General features: G+C 39.1%; 1 protein-coding gene across 2 annotated transcripts; it reads left to right on the top strand.

Moving 5' to 3' along the window:
* The first annotated feature begins 769 nt into the window (after positions 1 to 769).
* LOC123871614 (galactokinase-like) lies at positions 770 to 14,243 on the top strand. 2 transcript variants are annotated; one of them, XM_045915522.1, is made up of 9 exons: positions 770 to 889; positions 2,572 to 2,736; positions 4,859 to 5,042; positions 5,392 to 5,518; positions 6,629 to 6,754; positions 9,935 to 10,116; positions 11,347 to 11,462; positions 11,729 to 11,887; positions 14,074 to 14,243. In XM_045915522.1, exons 2-9 carry the CDS (start codon positions 2,572 to 2,574, stop codon positions 14,188 to 14,190), a joined length of 1,176 nt encoding a protein of 391 aa, XP_045771478.1. In that variant the 5' UTR covers positions 770 to 889; the 3' UTR covers positions 14,191 to 14,243. The 2 variants fall into 2 exon arrangements, with proteins under 2 accessions (XP_045771478.1, XP_045771480.1); XM_045915524.1 differs by lacking the exon at positions 770 to 889 and adding an exon at positions 1,955 to 2,011.
* The last annotated feature ends 5,997 nt before the right edge of the window (positions 14,244 to 20,240 follow it).

The raw sequence follows: 20,240 nt of genomic DNA, 5'->3' as shown, positions 1-20,240 counted from the left end.
TATAGTTCTTTATCTGCCTAAGTAATAAAAGTTCGTAGCTTATTCATCATCATGATCAACCATTTGCCGGCTCACTACTGAGCACGGGTCTCTTTTCAGAGTGAGAAGGTTTACTAGTCTTTCTTATAAGTTTGTGAATGAAAACACGATTAAGTATGTAGTTACTTAAGAATAACTTTAATAATTTTACCAAGAATGTAAAATATTGGCCTTTGGGATTCAAATAGGTAGGTGACCGAGTGTCTGACTGACTGATTGACTGAACTATCTACTGCTTTGAGCTGAAATCACTGGACTGATCGAGCTGAAAGGCATGTAGATAATTATTATAACGTAGATATCCGATAAGAAAGTGTTTTTGAAAATTCTACCCCTAAGGGGGTAAAATAGGGGTTTGTTGTGTAGTTCACGCGGACGAAATCGTTGGCATAAGCTATTACCTACGTATATAAATATAATCCATACTAATAACTCATAAAACTACGCTTATATCATTTACCTACTCTGTACTAATATTATAGATATAATAGTGCGAAAGTGTCTGTCTGTTTGTGTGTCAGGTATGGTCAATTAACCGAGCGAATCGAGGACTCTGAGTACTTGAGTGAAATTGCACTTGTCCGTCTGTCCGTCTGTCAGAGCCTTATAACTTCTGAATTACTGAACGTAATTATTCCAAATTTAAACATAATAATGTAAACTGTCAGAAAATGTGGATAGGAATTCCTCGCGACGAAAAAGTCGCACGACCAATGTGACCACGTCTCGAGTTTTTATTACTAATTGAACTCGCGCCGCATCATCCTGGAGGAGTGACAGTGCGCGGTGCTCGTAACGTGTATAAATATTATAATACTATAACTGTGCTTCAAACTTCGAAAGCTTGAAGGTAAGTGGGATTTTTTTTATGGAATAACTGCTTTGTATTTTTATTACCCTAGTACCCTATTGTGTTGAGAGTGTTCTTAGCTATAATCCAAAAAAAATCGGTTCAGTCGTTTGAAAGTTATCAGCTCTTTTCTAGTTACTGTAACCTTCACTTGTCCCCGGGTGTTATAAATTTTTAATTTACACTTGTGTACCTACTTTGTGTGGACTGGTGGAATATAGTTCAAATTACTTAAATTACTCAAAAACGTGCCAAGTGCGAGTTGGACTCGCACACGGAGGGTTCCGCTCTAACTATTGCGATTCACGAGATACAGACCGCTAATAAACGGACGGACGGACGGACGGATGGCATAGGGAACCCTAAAAAGCTCTTTTTAAAAGTGTTGTTGTGTTGGAAAAAGCAATTCAAAAAATTCACACAGCAGTAATTATGTACCCACAGTAACTTTACTCAGAATGGACGAATGCGAAGTGACCTTTGAGTGTCCTGTGGCAAAACAGAACTTAATTTACTTAATACTGAACTTACAGGGCAAAACAAAAGGATAGGTACTTAGTTCGAACTTAGGGATGTTTCCCAAAATAAACAAGTCTAAAACAATATTTAATTTTCAAAATAATATTATTATGTATTAAGTAACTCGTTGCTAACTTTTAGATACCCTAGATTATTTTTGTGCAGAGAATTAAAAGGCTGTGTAGGTATATTTCCTTTGTCTGTTTTTGAGAGGACTTCTATTCAATCCATACTATTAATAATAATATACCTAAATGCGAAAGTTTGTCTGTTTGTTACCTTTTCACAGCCCATCCGTTTAACTGATTTGGACGAGTTACTAGCTGGTAAAAAATAAAAATACGTCATATCCCTCATAGCCCTATAGGAACACAGCCTTCGCTAACCGAGACATTGAAAATGTTGAATGTTTGCACGTAAAACAATGTAAACCTAATCGTTTACCTACGTCATTTTACGATGTATGCCGCCCCCCCTTCTAGTTTCAGTGACTTCAGTATAGCTTCAGGCTCAACTTTGTACAGCTGTGTACCTAATAACCATATAGGTCTCCGGTATAGTGAAAAAAAAAAAAACATTAGGAGACCTCGTTCAAGAATAATCGTATGTTTTTATCACAAAGCATTCTAGTATAATAAAGTCAGTGTGCGCAGACTGATTGGATCTTTGTATCCGTAAAAGAGGCTACGATAAAACTAGGAAGTGGGTAAAAATTGCGTTTGCACAAAGATTTTTGACCTCGGGAAAACAGGGATTTGAATATTTTAATGAACGTTTGCTCTCTAGTCAGCGGTTTTTTAACCCCCGACCCAAAAAGAGGGGTGTTATAAGTTTGACGTGTATATCTGTGTATCGGTGTATCTGTGTATCTGACTGTGGCATCGTAGCTCCTAAACTAATGAACCGATTTTAATTTAGTTTTTTTTTTGTTTGAAAGGTGGCTTGATCGAGTGTTCTTAGCTATAATCCAAGAAAATCGGTTCAGCCGTTTGAAAGTTATCAGCTCTTTACTAGTTACTGTAACCTTTTGTCGGGGGTGTTAAATTTTTTTAATTTACACTTGTTAGGTATATCCGCCTCTGCAATAACCCCATGTTTGACTTGGCATCGGACAAAATGTGGTATACTTGAGGAATTACATTTACGAAATATCCTTATTCCAGATGACAGAAGCAGTAGCTAAAGGCGAGTCCACACTACTGCGTCAGGCGCGCGACAAGTTTGTCGCGGCGTTCGGTCGCGAGCCAACCGCGGCGTCCGCGGCGCCCGGTCGCGTCAACCTTATAGGCGAGCATGTCGATTATTGCGAAGGATTTGTCTTACCTGTGGTTTGTATTTTATCAGACTTATTGAGATAAAGAGGCCATATTTTGAACAGACTAAATTGATATAAAATGACAATTTTTACTACAATATATTTCTAGCTGGCTGAATGGTCTTAAAACGAAAATCTTCTTTTAATAAAATACTCGATTTAAAATATAAATTTAATCCACGTTACTTCTGCAGTCATAATATTTTAATAATTCGCCGTATAAACAATTTTTATGTAAGATACAATAATTACTTTATGATAATATCACCACATTGTGCATAACCACGCCAATTATCAGATGTTATCTACCTATGTACTTAGTGATAATTTATTACGTCTAATCCGCTTGTAATCCAATCCTAATCAAGTGGGCAAGTACCTTCCTTTAGATAATACAGGGTGTAACCAGAACGCTTCTAGTTAGACTCTGCAACAAGTGTAAATTAAAAATTTATAACACCCCCGACAAGTGAAAATTACAGTAACTAGAAAAGAGCTGATAACTTTCAAACGGCTGAACCGCTTTTCTTGGATTATAGCTAAGAACACTCTCGATCAAGCCACCTTTCAAACAAAAAACTAAATTAAAATCGGTTCATTAGTTTAGCCGCTACGGTGCCACAGACAGATACACAGACACACAGATACACAGATACACACGTCAAACTTATAACACCCCTCTTTTTGGGTCGGGGGTTAAAAACTTAGCGTTATTATTAACCTAAACACAATCCAATGCCAATAACCTTTATAAATAAATTGCCTTATTTTGTAGTTTTAGTGGTTTAGTATTTTTCAAACCCGCAATGTATAGCGTGCAAAATTCGAGTCAATGCCCCACCTGCGACGCGGCATTGAACCCGAGTGACCTACTTACGCAACGTTCGTTGACCTCTGGCGTCAGTCAGATGTTTTATTTGCAATATATTGTGAATTTTTTAAAACACAGGATTTTTTATTTATTTTCCACGTTTTTTTCGTGGTATCTTGTCATCAGTAGGTATACAATCTCCTGTTTTCGTTTTTGCTTGCGTTCTAGTTCACCCGTTATAATATTAGTTTACGAGATGGAAACAAAAAATTAAAAATGTTTAATAATAAGAACGAATAACCGCTGCTAGTGGGATATATTTTATCATATTTTTATTCAATGATTTTTTTTCCGTTACTTTAGTTTTTTGTTGTTTATGTTATTTTATTTCTCTTTTGTTTCTGTTATTTATTGATTTTGTTGTTGATGTTATTTTATTTTTTGTTGTTTCTGTTATTTTTTCTGTTGTTTTCGTTATTTTATTGTTTAAAAATAGGATAAAATGTGATAAATAAATAAATGAGAGAAAAAAAAAAGAACGAATAAAATCAGGAAGTTTAAAATTGCATTTCTGGAATGTTCTCTCGCGATAGCGGATAAAATAGCAAAAAGTTAAAATTGTGCACTTGTTGTATGGAAGTAGAAACTCGGCCAGTACGCCGAATAGGTAGCCTATTTACATTTTAGTTAGTTTTCGGATACAGTTTGGTCGCAGATGTGTATGTACAATAATTCTATACAATGTACAACAAAATTGTATACTACACAACACACACAATTGTTTATTGTACACAAGTTTATTGCTAAATTAACAATATCTCCTATAGACTCGAGTTGATTTCAAGTCTAGATGCTAACTGAATTTTTATAAGGTATACCTTATAAAAATTCAGTTCACAGTCACACCACATTATACCAACATAAGTATCAAATTTTTTGGCGGTTCTAACATTTCGAAGTCATTTGCTACACAATCGACAGGCGCGTTGTTTCGGTCAGTCAGAAACAAGAGAACGTCCAACGGCAACTCATAGAGGATCAACTTATGTTGTAAACAATTATTGTTAAAAAATATGAAGATAAAATCACATCACGCCTCACTTATTGTTATAGCGACAATAGATACACGTTCTGTGAAAATTTCAACTCTCTGCCTATTCACGAGATACAGCCAGCTGACGGATGGACGGACGGACGGACAGACGGACTTACGGACGGACGGACAGCGGAGTCTTAGTAAGTAATAGGATCCCGTTGGCACCCTTCGGGTACGGAACCCTAAAAAGAGCCCATGTTACTTAAGCTAGCTTATTAAATTCTCCAGGCCTTACCATTCCTGACTATCGTGGTGGGTGCCTACAACGACACTGACGAATGCCGGATCCTCTCCATCCTGGCTAGCGGCCAAGAGGTGGACGCATCCTTCCCTGCTACATCAGTAGCTGCCCTGAAACCTGGCGAACCGGCCTGGGCGAATTATGTTAAGGGCGTGGTCGCTAACTTTCCTAGTAAGTAAAGTAAGAGCAATTATAGGTACCTAAGTTCAGACTTTAGCCTAAGTAGAGGCGATTTGGCTCAGCCATTCATACAGGCGTTTCGTTGCCATGTTTGTTTGTTTGTTGGTTCCTTTGTTTCTCATTGTCTCTTCAATCTCAAAAGTTGGTTTTCAGTAAAAGTCTGCCTAAGTTTTTCATCATTTTTTATACCTTTCAACTTGCTTTTATCAGGTAAAAGTGCGTGGATTCGACATGTAAGTCTGTCTGTCTTCAATATCAAAAGTTTGTTCAAAATTGCTTCAGCAAATATCTGCCTAAGTTTCCCATCATTGTTTAATACCTTTTAATTTGCTTTTATTAGGTAAAGTGCGTGGATTCGACACAGTGGTGGTATCAGATGTTCCAATGGGATCTGGAGTATCCAGTAGTGCATCTTTAGAGGTCGCCTTCTTCACATTCCTGGAAGCGCTAACTGGAAACAGAGTTGAGTAGGTATTTATGTAGGTATATGAATGAATGAATAAATGAATGAATATTAATTTTATTGTACCTACACCACAAAATTATTATAGAAAAACACATCAAGCGAAACAAAAATATAGGTTTGTATAATTTCTTTTCTGGTCTGGTCTGGTGGGAGGCTTCGGCCGTGGATAGTTAATACCTTACCAGCAAAACCGTTCCGCCAAGCGATTTAGTGTTCCGGTACGATGCCATGTAGAAACCAAAATGGTTTTAATCAAAACTGCCATACCCCTTCCAAGTTAGCCCGCTTCCATCTTAGACTGCATTATCACTTACCACCAGATGAGATTGCAGTCAAGGGCTAAAAAAGGGCGAATAAAAAAAAGATAGGTACAATTTGGCAGCCTTATCGCTACCTAGTGATCTCTTTCAGGCAATGATAGTAATGTATATCATTATGTATTATGTTATATGAGTTCTAGTTCAACGCAATCTCATTAGCTGGGACAACAAAGGATAGCCCGTGCTGACCCAGTTTAGATCGCGTGGACTGGGTGGACCTAGGTCGTACATATTGCGTATCAGAGTCTTCTACGAACATTGCAAAGAGCTTTATTGAGCAAACAAACAGCGTGAGAAATACAAGCTGCTCGCTGATCTTTGATCTCTTTAAAGTATCTAAGTTGGTAGGTACTCGTATATAAAAGCTGCCTGACAGATCTATCAACGCACATATCAAACTACTGGACCGATTGGGCTGAAAGGAGATCATTCAGTGGCCGGCACTTTCAGAAAAGTCCCAAAATGAATGATCTCCTTTGGCATGCTATTGTGACGTAGACATCCGCTAGTAAAGGATTTTTGAAAATTCAACCCCTAAGAGGGTAGGTTTGGAATTTTTGTAGTGTGTTGTGCATAAGATAGCCTTACATAGGTACTTAATAATTTTGTTACCATGACGAAGTCTAAGATACAACTCTTGGTTTGGAAATAATTTCTACATTGTTTCTGGTCTGGCTTCGGCCGGGGCTAGTCCGTTCCACTAGGTGAGATCACAGTCAGGGCCCGTGTTCAAGTAAAAAATCTATTAAATAAGTTATCTTCTATCTAAGTTATTATCTTATGATCGACAGTCCCGTAGAAAAGGCGCAGCTATGTCAGAAGGCAGAGCACGAGTTTCCCGGCATGCCGTGCGGGATCATGGACCAGTTCATCGTCACTCTGGGCAAGAAGGACCATGCGCTGCTAATAGACTGCAGGTCAGTATATGGCACGGTTTTGTATGAAGTAAATCATACAAGACCAATAGCTGTTAGTTCAATTCTTTCTAAATCTACCCAAAATATTCAAAGATTGCTTTATAGTTTTATATATAGTCCCTAATAGTCTTTTCGCCATGCCCATCCGTCTGTCCAACCATCCGCGGCTTAGTACAGATACTCTTAAGAACTAGGTAAATACTATCAAGCTGTAATTTGACATAAATATTTACACCTAAGTAAAAAAGAATTAATCACGCGGACAAAGTAGTAAAACATTTTTAGGGTATTTCCCCTACACATAAAAGAATTGAATTTTTCAATTCATTGTCACATTCAAGCCGGTTTGTCCGTCCGTCTTTGACTCTAACATTAGGTACAGTGAAATCGTAACTTTAATACCTGATGCTTATTTTTTTTTATATTATTTAAACAGAATTCCTCTGATATATGTCAGAGCCTTTTTCTAAATTTCTTTTTACATGTTATATTCTTACTATATTACATCAAAAAAATTTAGTGTAGTTTAACATATTTATTCTCATAATAGACATGAAACTATGGGTCTATATTTTTAGCATAATATATTAAAATTATAGACATTTAGTTTTAACCTGATGCTTATTAAGGCAATAACTTAACATAGATGGTAGAGTAGTTTCCAACTTGCACGTGGATCACATACTGGTCAACATGACCAGTAATTCCGAGTCAGTTTCTAATTTAATGCTTGCTTCAGGCACTACTACTTCATACGTTAGTTTATGTTTGTTATTTTGTATGAAAGCAAGTCATTGCACTACCTACCTCCTCTACAATCTGGAATTATATGACTGAAATGAAATGAGGCTAAACTTGTAGCATCAAGTCACAAATACTATTTATTATATTTATAGAAATACTTACCAATAGCATAATACTATCGTAAATTGAATCATCAAAAGAGCAACCGCCGAGTTTCTTGCGGGTTCTTCTCGGTAGGCATTCCGAACCAGTGGTAGATGCATATTTTGACGAGTCAAAGTACTTGTAAAAGTTTATGTGAATAAAAAATCCTTCTTTCTTATAATTTTCTACCATATTATTATGATCGCAGCGACTTCATTCGATTGGATTTAGATTTTCCCTCTTTGATTTTACGGGATAAAAGGTAGCCTATGTCCATCTCTAAGATTCAAGCTACATCTGTACCAAATTCCATATAAATCATCAGACCTAAGACCTAGGCTCCATCTTATGAAAATGTTTAAAAAGTCTTATTTAAGATCAGAGACTAAAGTTACTTTAGAGCCTAAGAAATAATTGTGAAATCTGAGACAGCTTGTAGGATCATATTTCAAATTAATATTTTAGTAAAGTTTTCATTAAAAGCTATTAAAAACTATCAGTAATCTATACTTAAGTATAATAAAACTGTAATTGGATGATTTCTGTAGTGTAAGCCAATAATAATAATGACACTCGCACATATGGCGGAGCGCAGCGCAGAGCATGCCAGTGAAGTTTCGCGTTCACATTACGCGAATTTCTACCAGAGAATGCACAATTGATTTTAGATATTATTTCAATGAGGATAATGTCGATAATATTTTGACTGTGAAAAATGCTCTGCGCTGCGCTCCGCCATGTGTGCCCCGGCCCTTACGAGTTTTATAACACTCGAGTTGTTTGCACAAAAATTTCGAAATCATTTTTTAGGTTTAAAAAAATATTTTTGTGTATATATATCCTATTTTTATTTAAAAGCTTTTTATTGAGTTAACTTATTCATATAATGTTGGTATTCTATCGAAATTGGTAACTGAATTTTCTGCTACCTACTTCCAATTTTACTGTCCGATTGAGTTGAAATAAACACGTGTGGTTTGGATGACAATAGATGATTATGATTCTATTGATTATCTCTGATGATGATGATGGAGGTGGAAGATGGAAGGGCATTGGACCACTCATATGGCAGATAATACTAGCTGACTGAATTTAGGAGGTTTCGAAATCCCGTGGGGTCGCTTTGATTTTCAGGATATTATCTATCTCCATTCCGAATTACAGCCAAATCCATCCAGTGGTTTTTTCGTGAAGGAGTAACTAATATACACACACACACATACACACAATCTTTCGCCTTTATAATATTAGTACGAAAGTATGATAGTAGTACCTGCCTACAGTTGAAAGACTAGGCACTTTTCAATTTTATATTTTTTAGTAAGTAGTAGGTATTTTAGTAAAAAGCTTAACTTTGAAATGGTTTTTTTACATTTAATTTATTTACAAATTGACTTTTGCAATACTGGGTGGAATTTCATCATGGATGGCTATGTGTGAGAGATCTTATTGAAACTGTTAGCATAGGACGCTTTCGCCAGTCACTATCTAAATATTAACTTATCTTAAGTATTTTTCAGACCTCACGTATTTGAGTTGTATAGAGTAGAAAGTTTTTATGCAAATAAACTTGTTAACAGAGCTTTCGAACTGTCGTCGATCTTAGCACTGCACTGGTTCGGAATGCCCATAGATATAAAATGTATCTATTTATTTGGATTTCTGTGGGAATGCCCTTAGGTAACTACTACCACGACTTACGACTGTTATGAAGCTTGTAACGAAACGTCGAGTGTTCACCTACACTGGCGTCAAATGTAGGAAGTCTAGGTAGACTATGAAACGAAAAGTATGCGACAGGTCAAGATAGCAGTCGGGGTGGGGACGCCCCGCACACCCGCACAGCCCCCGTGCTAACTCGGTGCGGGATAGCGCGGGTGACGTGCGGGTGTGCGGGGCGTCCCCCACCTCATACCTCGATTGCCATCTCGACTTGTCGCTAACTATAGGTATTTTTGATAGTGAACTAGAGTAAGGCAATTCGCGGTTTGATCCTGAATCGACGATAGTTATGTGAAATATTAGTGACGTGAAATCAAAGAAAAATAGGCGTTTCATAGGCTACCTTAGGCTACCTAGCGTCAAAAATACTAACATACGTGACGCCTGCCAGTGACGTCGAAGCCTCGACGTTTCGTTAGAAGTTTCCTAACTTGAACTGTCGTGAACTGTGTACAATACGCAATGAAACTTTCAGCTTTTATAAAACATCGAAGGTCTGGCACGCGCTGGCTCTTAGCCCATGTTGTATTATTTACAAAACTCATATACTTACCAAGTTTTTTTTCATAGATCACTGGTGTCAACACAAATCCCAGTAGACTCGGAGGACGCAGTGATACTGGTGGTGAACTCTAACGTCAAACACCAGCTGACTGGCAGCGAATATCCCCAGCGGAGAGCTCAGTGCCAAGAGGCTGCCAAGAAACTCAAGATACCTTCACTGAGGAGTGCACGTGTTGAAGATTTAGAAGGTGTGTAGCTATATGCCACTGTGAAATCGCACTTCACACTATAATATTATAAAGGCGAAAGTTTGTGTGTATGTGTGTGTCTGTGTGCGTGTGTATGACTGTTACTCCTTCACGTAAAAACCATTAGACGGATTTGGCTGAAAGGAATGGAGATAAATAACATCCTGGATTAGCACATAGGCTACTTTTTATCCCGGAAAATCAAAGAGTTCCCACGGGATTTTGAAAAACCTAAATCCACGCGGGCGAAGTCGTAGGCATCGACTAAATACCGTTAGATTATGAGATTGTAAATACCGTTAGATTGTTAGTAATGTTAGGGAGTTGTGATAACGCAAATCGATCGATTGTGATTGTTAAGCAACGTTGATCCAAGTCGGTAATTGGATGGGTGACCGACTTCAATGTTCGAATTTCGTTTCTTCCGTGCCTCGGAGAGCACGTTATCACGTCGATCTCGGTTATTACCAGTCGAAATCTCGATCTCTTTACTAGTTACTGTTGTATGCGGAAGAATCTGGGAACCCATCGCATTATTTTCCGAAGAGAACTCCTACCATTATGGGATTAATGGAAAAGGGGCACGACCCTCAGTGATGAGGAATAACGACTATACAGACCTAGACACTTTCTATCTTCTTGGAACCTAGATGGTTTCTCACGGACTTGTTCCATCAGGTAGATCCTTTACCGGGAATAACTGGCACTTGCTGTTCCGATTGCATTCCAGTTTGCGAACATAATACAAAGTTGGACGGATCACGGATCCCATATCCCGAGTGCAATTCAAAGTTTATCATGGTCCAGTTCATCTACAAACTACTGGGAATTGACTTAACTTCTGACTGAGTTCAACAACATTTATTGTGCTTTGATACCTATTCAAACGCGACAAAATATACAAACAACAAAATGCATTAAACTTAAGTCGGTGAAAATCCAGCTCCTTGAAAGGTTTTCCAGAGAATTCTTTGAAAACAACGCACAGTACCTATTCAGTTTCAATTTAGTGAAAAGGTCACTTAAGCTAGAAAAAATTTCAGCAACTGGTCTAGTATAACATTTATTCCAAGAATCAAATTTATTAATTAGTTTTAAGGTCAATGAACAGTTTTTGGCTTTAGGTACTTACCTACTCTTACTGTAGAAAAAAATATAAGTATCGAAATTGGACATCCAGCTCCGAACTTTCTGACGTTACCGGTGATGTTGCCGGGATGTTTGTTTCAGAACTAAAACTCCAGAAGTGCGACGAACTCGTTCTGAAGAGAGCGAAACACGTGGTTGAAGAGATAGCACGCACAGAAGAGGTGGCCCAGTTGTTACCACAAAAAGAATTTGATGCGGTTAGTTTTAGGCTATTATTTATTAAGATTTTTTTTTTTTTTTGTTTTCAGTTTTTATGAATTAACGAAGGTCTGGCACGCGTTGGCTCTCTCTCTACTACTTTTGATTTTCTTAGATTGTGTCTCAGATACATAAAACTTCTTCTTCTGACACAGAAGTAGTTCTTCTTACTCCTAAATGAAGGTTCCAACCTCCTAGAGATGCTGTAAACATAAGTAGGTCTAAGAAATAAATGATTTTTTTTAAATAAATGTTTTCATTTTAGGTAGGTCAGCTATTTTACAAGTCCCATGAATCACTTAGCAAGCTAATGGAGGTGTCGTGTCCCGAGCTGGATGAACTCGTGGATATAATGCGGGCGGCGCCAGGAGTGTATGGCGCTAGGATGACCGGCGGGGGATTTGGAGGCTGTGTTATTGCCCTGGTAAGAACTCGTTCATTTTAGGGTTCCGTACTCGAATGGTGCCAACGCAACCCTACTAGGTACTAAGCCCGTTAAGTTTGTTGTGGGCTCTTCTCAGACTTGGACGCGTTTGGAACCCTCGTAGCTTTAGTTTTTAAGTTACGTAATTAATTATCACCCACTATATCGTACAAAAACAATTTCGACCATAAAAAGGAGTACAATTGTACCTACTTTGAATAAATGATTTTGACTTTGACTTTGCCTCCTTTTCCGACCATCTGTCCATCCGTGTATCAGCAGGCTTTATCTCATGAACCGTAATAGGCACAGAGTTGAAATTTTCACAGAGTGTGTATTAAGTTTTTTTATAGCCGCTATAGGAGTAAATGATTCGGAACAGCGCTTTTTATACCAACCGATTTTTAACGGTTTCAAAGATTTACATAGGTACAAATCTTTGAGCTGGACGACGACAGGGTCTTTTCCGGTCGACCGAAGGCCTAGCGGGGGTACGGGCTTCAAGGCATGGCCTCCTTGCCCCGATGAGGCGCAGGGCAACTTTGTACCACGGTGGAAATCTTTAAGCCGGAATTTCACCGGCTAGGTTAAACCGGCTATTTACATACAAATCTTTGAGCCGGTGTGATGATGAGCGGGTCTTCTCCGTTTGGTCGGAATGGCCAAGCGGGGGTACGGGCCTCGAGGCATGGCCTCCTTACCCGGGTGAGGCGCAGGGCAACTTTGTACCCTGGTGTCGAACTTTTAGCCGGGATTTCACCGGCTAGGGCCCGCCATCTTGGCTTATGGCCCTAGTGGACTTTTTTGTATATCCGATGTTAGTCAGTCCGGGGCTGGTCTCCGCACGACGGCGTTGAGTTCGCTGTCGAGCGCGGAGACGGAGTCATGTCCGGTGGATCTCGCGTCGTCGTTATCGTCGTCGCTTGGGTCGGCTGCGTGCCGCGCCGGGGATGGCGATCGCAGGAGCTCACGAGGTAGTTGACGCCCGGTCGGCGGTCGAGGGATGAGTGGAGCGATGCCGTGGAGGTGTTCGTACGGTCCGTTGTCCGCGCGCGCAAACATGCGCCGCGCGAGTGTGCGGACGTACTCCTCCACGGTGGGCGTCTTGAGGTCGCGATGGATGACGTCATTCCTCACGTACCTCGGAGCTTCCACGATTAGGCGCAGGCACTTGTTTTGCTGGACCTGTAGGCGGCGTCTCTGGTACTCCGAACAGAGTGAGTACCAGGCTGGGGCCGCGTACGTCAACCTTGAGCGGACATAGGCTCCGTAGATGCGGAGCTTGGTCTTCAGTGAGAGGCTTGAGGCGAGGACCTGGCGCAGCATCGACGTAGCTGCACATGCCTGGTTGACGGCGTGGTTCACCATGGGAACCATGTGCAGGTTGGCGTCGATGTGACAACCCAAGTAGCGCACCGAAGTCTGCCACTCTATGTCCTGCCCTCGAAGACGGAGTTGACGGTAGGGTTGCCGAGCACCGAACAGGATGGCGGCCGTCTTCCCCACGTTGACGGCCATTCTCCATTTATCCAGCCACTCCGGCAGCAGGTCCAACAAACGTTGGAGTCGGTTGATAGCGACGATCTGGTGGTACGACGACGCAAGATACGCGCTGTCGTCAGCGTAAAGTGATAACAACACGTCTTCCTCCCCCTCGCGCAGATGTTCGGCGAGGGTAGGGATGTCATCCGTGTACACCGCGTATAGACACGGGGACAGGCAGCTACCCTGCGGTACTCCTGCCCGTATCGGACGCGGCTGGGAGTCCGCGCCTTCCACGGATACTCGGAAGGACCTGCCCTCCAGGAACGATGCTACCAGCCGCACGATCGCGGGTGGTAGGTTGGTCGAGAGGAGCTTCGCCAGGAGGCCGGCATGCCACACGCGGTCGAAGGCCTTCTCGATGTCGAGGAAGACTCCGACGGTGCAGTGTCCTCTTACACTTACGCCGGTGTGACTTTGAAACTATATCTACCTAGATGTACCTACCTGTAGATGGCGCTGTCTGTTATTAACTTGCAGTGTTGCACACAAAAGTGTTATATCTTGCATACGATGGTATGGAACCATTCACGTGCGGGGTTCAAATCCGATAAAATCGATTGTCGTGCACCTGTACTTCAGTTTCTCAAATTTCAACCTGAGGCACGCGCGAGATTTAATTTTTTTCTATCTCCGGTTTTCAGATGAAAAAGGAATACGTCGATATTGTAAAGGAGAATGTGATCTCACAGTACAAAGGACACCCGATCTTCTTCGTGTGCCGGCCGAGCGACGGCGCTAGAATATTGCAGTTAGCTTAGAAAATATTAACTTAAGCACCTACATAGAAATAATAAATATTTATATTTTTTTATTCGAGCCTTTGATTCATCTCTTACCTATATAATTAATCTAAGAGCTAGCGCGCACCACGGTAAATTTCCGTACGTTTTTAGGGTTCCGTAAAGGAAAAACGGAACGGATCACTTTGTTGTCTGTCTGTCCGTCCATCCGTCCGTCGTGTCTGTCAAGAAACCTATAGGGTACTTCCCGTTGACCTAGAATCATGAAAGGCAGGTAGGTAGGTCTTATAGCACAAGTAAAGGAATAAATCTGAAAATCGCGAATTTGTGTTAATACATCATTAAAAAAAAAAATATGTTTCAATTTTCAAAGTAAGATAACTATACCGAGTGGGATAGCATAAGAAAGGGCTTTGCGTATACATTCTAAAACAGATTTTTATTTTACGGACGGACAGACAGACAGACAACAAAGTGATCCTATAAGGGTTCTGTTTTTCCTTTTGACATACGGAACCCTAAAAAGCAGAGTATTGACCAAATCTTGATGAAGCCAATAATTTAAAAGATAATGGCACAATGAAATGTCGCTGTCGCCTGTCGTTGTCGCCAGTCGCTGTCGCCAGTCGCTGTCGCCAGTCGCTGCGACTTGCCGCCTGTCTCGGGCTCAGAATAATAAACTGACGCTTCCAACATCAATGGTCCTAGGTATCTAGGGGCTCCCGCTCGTTCCCACTAGTTCAACGTTCGTTCACTAGGGCTGTGTGGGATACGCAGAAGCATATCGAGTTTGTGTACAAACATTATGGAGGCTGTATTCGGGAATCAGGACCAGCACAGTCGCTCGCGAGACGTGCTACGGGCAGCACGTACGCATATAGGAACAAACATTACGAACATAGAAACATTACGGCTATTAAGGAGTGAACGCTTTTTCTTAGCTAATAGAACTTATTCATGGAATTTTAAAAACTTAAAAGGAGTGTGTACAGTATAGCTATAATATTAGTACAGACTAAGTAGTGTACGCTTTTTCTTAACTAATAGAACTTTTTCATGAAACTTTAAATGCTTTAAAACTTGAAAGGAGTGTTTATATTACGGCTATAACATATACGAGTACGAGGTACGGACTAATTAGTGAACGCTTTTTTTCTTAGCTAATATAAATTTTTCATGGAACTTTAAAACTTAAAAGGAGTGTTGACATTACGGCTATAATAATATACGAGGTACGAACTAAAGTGTGAAAGCTTTTTCTTATCTAATAGAACTTTTTCATGAAAAAGTTTTCATTTTAAGTTTCTTAAGTTCCATGGAACTTTAAAAACTTAAAAGATGTGTTTAGAGTACGGCTAAAATATAATGCGAGGTACGAACGAAAGTGTGAGAGCTTTTTAAAAGAGCTTTTTCATGGAACTTTAAAAACTTAAAAGGAGTGTTTTGTAGTTTGTGGAACGGTACCACTCTTCACTACAATTAGGGAACTTGTAACAAAAGTGGAAGGTTTAGCGTCACTGGCAGGCGTCAAATGTTCTAGTACATTTGACGCAGGTAGCTCTAAATTAGTCCTAGTTCGTATCGCTCCGCATCATTTTTTTGTCCGCATCCGCATTTTTTTGCTTGAAAGGTGGCTTAATCGAGAGTGTTCTTAGCTATAATCTAAGAAAATCGGTTCAGCCGTTTGAAAGTTATCAGCTCTTTTCTAGTTACTGGGGTGTTATAAATTTTTAATTTACACTTGTATATTTTTATTTATAGTAGGTAATTAATAATTAGTATAAGTGAACTTTTTAATATACCTTTATGATGAATTTTGCTACGCACTTTTTGGAATGAAGAATTCCATACTATCCCAAACAGGTTCGTATGGTCGATGTACCATACCTAACCTAATGGCCATGTTTTAACTATGTGTAGGCCCATGTAATATTACAAAGTATGAGAAGGGTTTGGTCATAAGCTGCTGACCAAGTGCGTACATAGGCAGACTTCACTCACCTTTGAGAACATTATGGAGAATATTATATTTCATTACATTAGTGTAGATTTAATATGAAGGTAATATATCTGTTGTATAATATCATTAAATCAGAGAGTTAGTGTACCTATTATATTAATGACGTTCAGCATTAAAATACGTTTCAGTATCCGACCTTGAAAGTTTAATACGGTCTAATAATAGCTAATGTACTTAACAGAGCTAACTCCGTCACTCGTTTCATACAATCGTAGTTCCAATTTCATTTGAATATTAAGCAACCAAAGTCCATGAAATTTTGCAGACATATTCTATAAACTAATATCTATGTCTGTGGTTTTCCATATTTCTGTTAAAATATTCGTTTTCAAAGTTACGCGGTCTTAAAAATTTTCATACAAATCTTTGAGCCCCTGTAATTTTAAAACTACATATTTTTAGAAAAGTAAAACACCACAGACACAGATATTAGTTTCTAGAATACGTCTGCAAAATTTCATGGACTTTGGTTGCTTAATATTCAAATTAAATTGGAACTACGATTGTATGAAACGAGTGACGGAGAGAGCCCTGTTAAGCTCCGATCTGCTGCTTCAGAGGCTGACAATATTCAAATTAGCTCTTTAAATATTTCGCCCACCATAGCTCGAGAGCTCGTGGGCTAAAATTAAAAATATTTTTATTTCATAAGACTTTTAAAAGTACTTTTGAATCGTCAAAATCTACCACTGGTTCGGAATGCCTTTCCTACCGAGAAGAACCAGCAAGAAACTCGGCGGTTGCTCTTTTATTATGAAGAGGTGCTTGATGGAAACTCTTATGCGTGCAACACACGCGTATGAATTTGTTTTAGCTTTTTAAAACATGAATTCCTATCTATCTGGAGTTTTATAATATTTTTGGTGATATTATGAAATTCATTATGTTATCTAAATTCAAATAAAACATTCATTATATCAACTTTCCAACCAATGAAATATAATATTAGGTAATTAGTAGGAGTCGCTATTTCCAACCCACGGGCCCGGACTCTTATTTATAGTAAACCTCTAGGTACAAATTCCATCTTAGAAAACATTGGCAGTCAAATAGGGAAGTCTGCCGACAGAAGCGAAAACTTAAAACTATGGAATAGCAGTAGCTAAAATCAAAGTGGCTATCAAAAATTATAGGTAGATATCATACATAATAATATATGGGCAGGTATAATCAGTGGTGTGCACAGGGTCTAAAGCCAGGGTAAGAGCATTAGGGTTCAGAACTTATTTTCTGGCAGCTCATAGTGGAAAATAAGTGTTGATTTATCACAACTAGGGTAGGCAGTACTTCTATACCTCTATGAGCTGCATGCGCCTGGGTATAATTACATATGAAATAGAACGCGCATATCAAACGCTCAACATGTCATACTTCAGATATTGAAGCGGCTATTAATTAACATTAGCTGCATGACGGTGACGCAATCTTCAAGTTTTTGCCCATCCCAAGATCGCCTAACGCGCTTATAGAAATTTTCACTTTGGAAGAAGGACCTCAAAATTTCTTTTTCTTCTTTTTGACGGCCTCCCTGGCGCAGTGCTAAGCGCTGTGGTCTTATTAGTTGGAGGTAATGGGGTTTGGAATTTTATAATGGTCTGGTCTAGTGGCTTCGGCCGCGGCTAGTTACCACCCTAGCGACAAATCCGTGCCGCCAAGTCATTTAGCGTTCCGGTACGATGCCGTGTAGAAACCAAAGGAGTATAGGTTTGATGAAACTGCCATACCCTTTGCAGGTTAGCCCGGTCCCATCTTACACTGCATCATCACTTACCACCAGGCTGAGATTGCAGTCAAGGATTAACTTGTAGATTAAAAAAAAATACCAGCTCTTCAGCTATCAGACTAATATTATTGTCGAATTCGCTCCTCTAACAAGCTTACCTCCTAATTGGAAAAGAGCGATACGTAATTGTGTCAAAGATAATATCACTGTATCTATAAATGGATTGGAATATTGTGCAATTATGAATTTTCAATATGAATTCCGTCGTGAATACCGTGTAATGCCGCGATAGCTTAGTTGTTAAAACGTCCGCTTCCTGGTTAAAAGGTCGAGGGTTCGATTCGATTAATATGAATGTTCTGGAAAGCTTTTTAGGTTAATAACTTTACTGTGTGGTAATGTTTTTATTGCCCAAAGGTTGTAAAAGTGTACTGTATGCCTAGTGTGAAATAAGAGCTACTTTACGAGAAAATGTATTGTAAACACTGTTTTGTTATCTTGTTTGTCATACGGTTTCAATTGATTCAAAGCCGAAAAGTCTGATAAATCAGTAACTCTCATGTTTCAACCCCAGTTCCGAGAACAAATTTCAATCAGTGTGTGGTTGTACCTACTATTCACTCTGTATCTACAATATTGACACGTTTTGTCCAGTCGTTGTGGGCGGTTAGCTGCGCGCTACGTCCTTTGAGTAGAGTTGATGCAAATTTAGCAATGCATACCTACCTGTAGCAGAGTTCACGGGAATTTCTAATGTCCCGGCCACATTAACGTAAATAATGCGATGTTGTAACGCAACGATCAACGTACAAAGGCATTTACAATGCCGTTTATTATAAATGCGAAAAAGTGTATGTCTGTCTGCTAGCTTTTCACGGATGCATCCTGAGGATGGATAAAATGTTTGACTCGGCAAATCCAAGAATGCCGACGAGATTTCTAAAAAAACCTTAATTGATGTGGACCAGGTAGCGGGTACCATCCATTTGGTATGGAAATACCCTGCCTCCTGAAAATTGATAGGGTACTTTTGACCCAGAATATCAAAGACTTCCCATGGGAATTTAAAAAAACCTAAGTAAATCCACGGACAAAGTTATGCAGGGCATCATTTACTAAAATTTAGCAAAACTTTATGATCTATATATTAATATTATAGTTTAACTACTTCTATTAATTATTATAAGATAACATTCCAAGTGTCTGGGGAAATTTTCTACGAATATACCTAGTTATAACAGCTAGAGACAAAATAAAAGGTTTAATTATCAGAAAGGTCGAATGACATACTTTGCCCCCGTAATTGATACCACCCACGGATTTAAGGAAAAATATAGACAAAAAACAACGATGCTTTTGAAAAGAATAAAATAATATCATCTTATCTGAATACTATATATCTTAATATCTATCAACGTACAACTCAAACTACCTACTGGATGGATCGCACTGAAATTCGGCATGCAAATACCTATAATTTTGACATAGACATCCTGTAAGCAAGAATTTTTGAAAATTTAAACTCTGAAAGGGTAAAATAGGGAGTTGAAATTTGTGAAGTGCAGGCGGATGAAGTCGCTAGCATATGCTAATTTCGATATAAATACGAAATGGTGAAATTTATTTTATTTATATTTATTTTTAACCAACACCAACAGCCTTAATACTAATTTTCATCGATATTCTTAAAATGACGGACTTTCATAAAAACTTTTATCTTCTTTTCAAATAACCACCTGGATGGAATTTCCGAAAATAGTTTTTATGCTTATAAATTTTACTTTGGTGCACCATCCCGCGCTCTGATCACTTAATCCGTAGATACGCCAAAGGTTGCCTGTAAGAGATTGCTATAGCAATAATTGCTATAGCAATAATTGCTATAGCAATAATTTTGCACCATCTAGAATAGTTTCTTCTAATGCTTTCTGTATATAATATGTTTGTGTGTGAAATAAAGTTTTCCAAATACATAAATAAATCGTTTCTCAGTAAGTGCCTACGTCATATTAAACAACCTAGCGTCATAAGTTTCTAACCCCAGTGGTTTAGGCTGTGCGTTGATAGATCAGTCAGTCAGTCAGGGCAAGTCTTTCTACTAACCCCCGACCCAAAAAGAGGGGTGTTATAAGTTTGACGTGTGTATCTGTGTATCTGTGTATCTGTCTGTGGCATCGTAGCTCCTAACCGAATGAACCGATTTTAATTTAGTTTTTTTTTGAAAGGTGGCTTGATCGAGAGTGTTCTTAAGTTATAATCAGAGAAAATCGGTTCAGCTCTTTTCTAGTTACTGTAACCTTCACTTGTCGGGGGTGTTATAAATTT

Source organism: Maniola jurtina, chromosome 14 (assembly GCF_905333055.1).
Source record: "Maniola jurtina chromosome 14, ilManJurt1.1, whole genome shotgun sequence".
Classification (NCBI taxonomy): Eukaryota; Metazoa; Arthropoda; class Insecta; order Lepidoptera; family Nymphalidae; genus Maniola; species Maniola jurtina.
Note: the sequence above shows the minus strand (reverse complement) of the source record. Positions and strands in the feature narration are given on the sequence as shown.

What these genes read in the sequence shown, in the direction of transcription:
- LOC123871614 (XM_045915522.1), top strand. Translation starts at nt 2,572, where the DNA reads ATGACAGAAGCAGTAGCTAAAGGCGAGTCCACACTACTGCGTCAGGCG. An exon ending in CGTGGTCGCTAACTTTCCTA is followed by an intron (nt 5,043 to 5,391) that starts GTAAGTAAAGTA and finishes TGCTTTTATTAG; the next exon opens with GTAAAGTGCGTGGATTCGAC. An exon ending in ACGTGTTGAAGATTTAGAAG is followed by an intron (nt 10,117 to 11,346) that starts GTGTGTAGCTAT and finishes TGTTTGTTTCAG; the next exon opens with AACTAAAACTCCAGAAGTGC.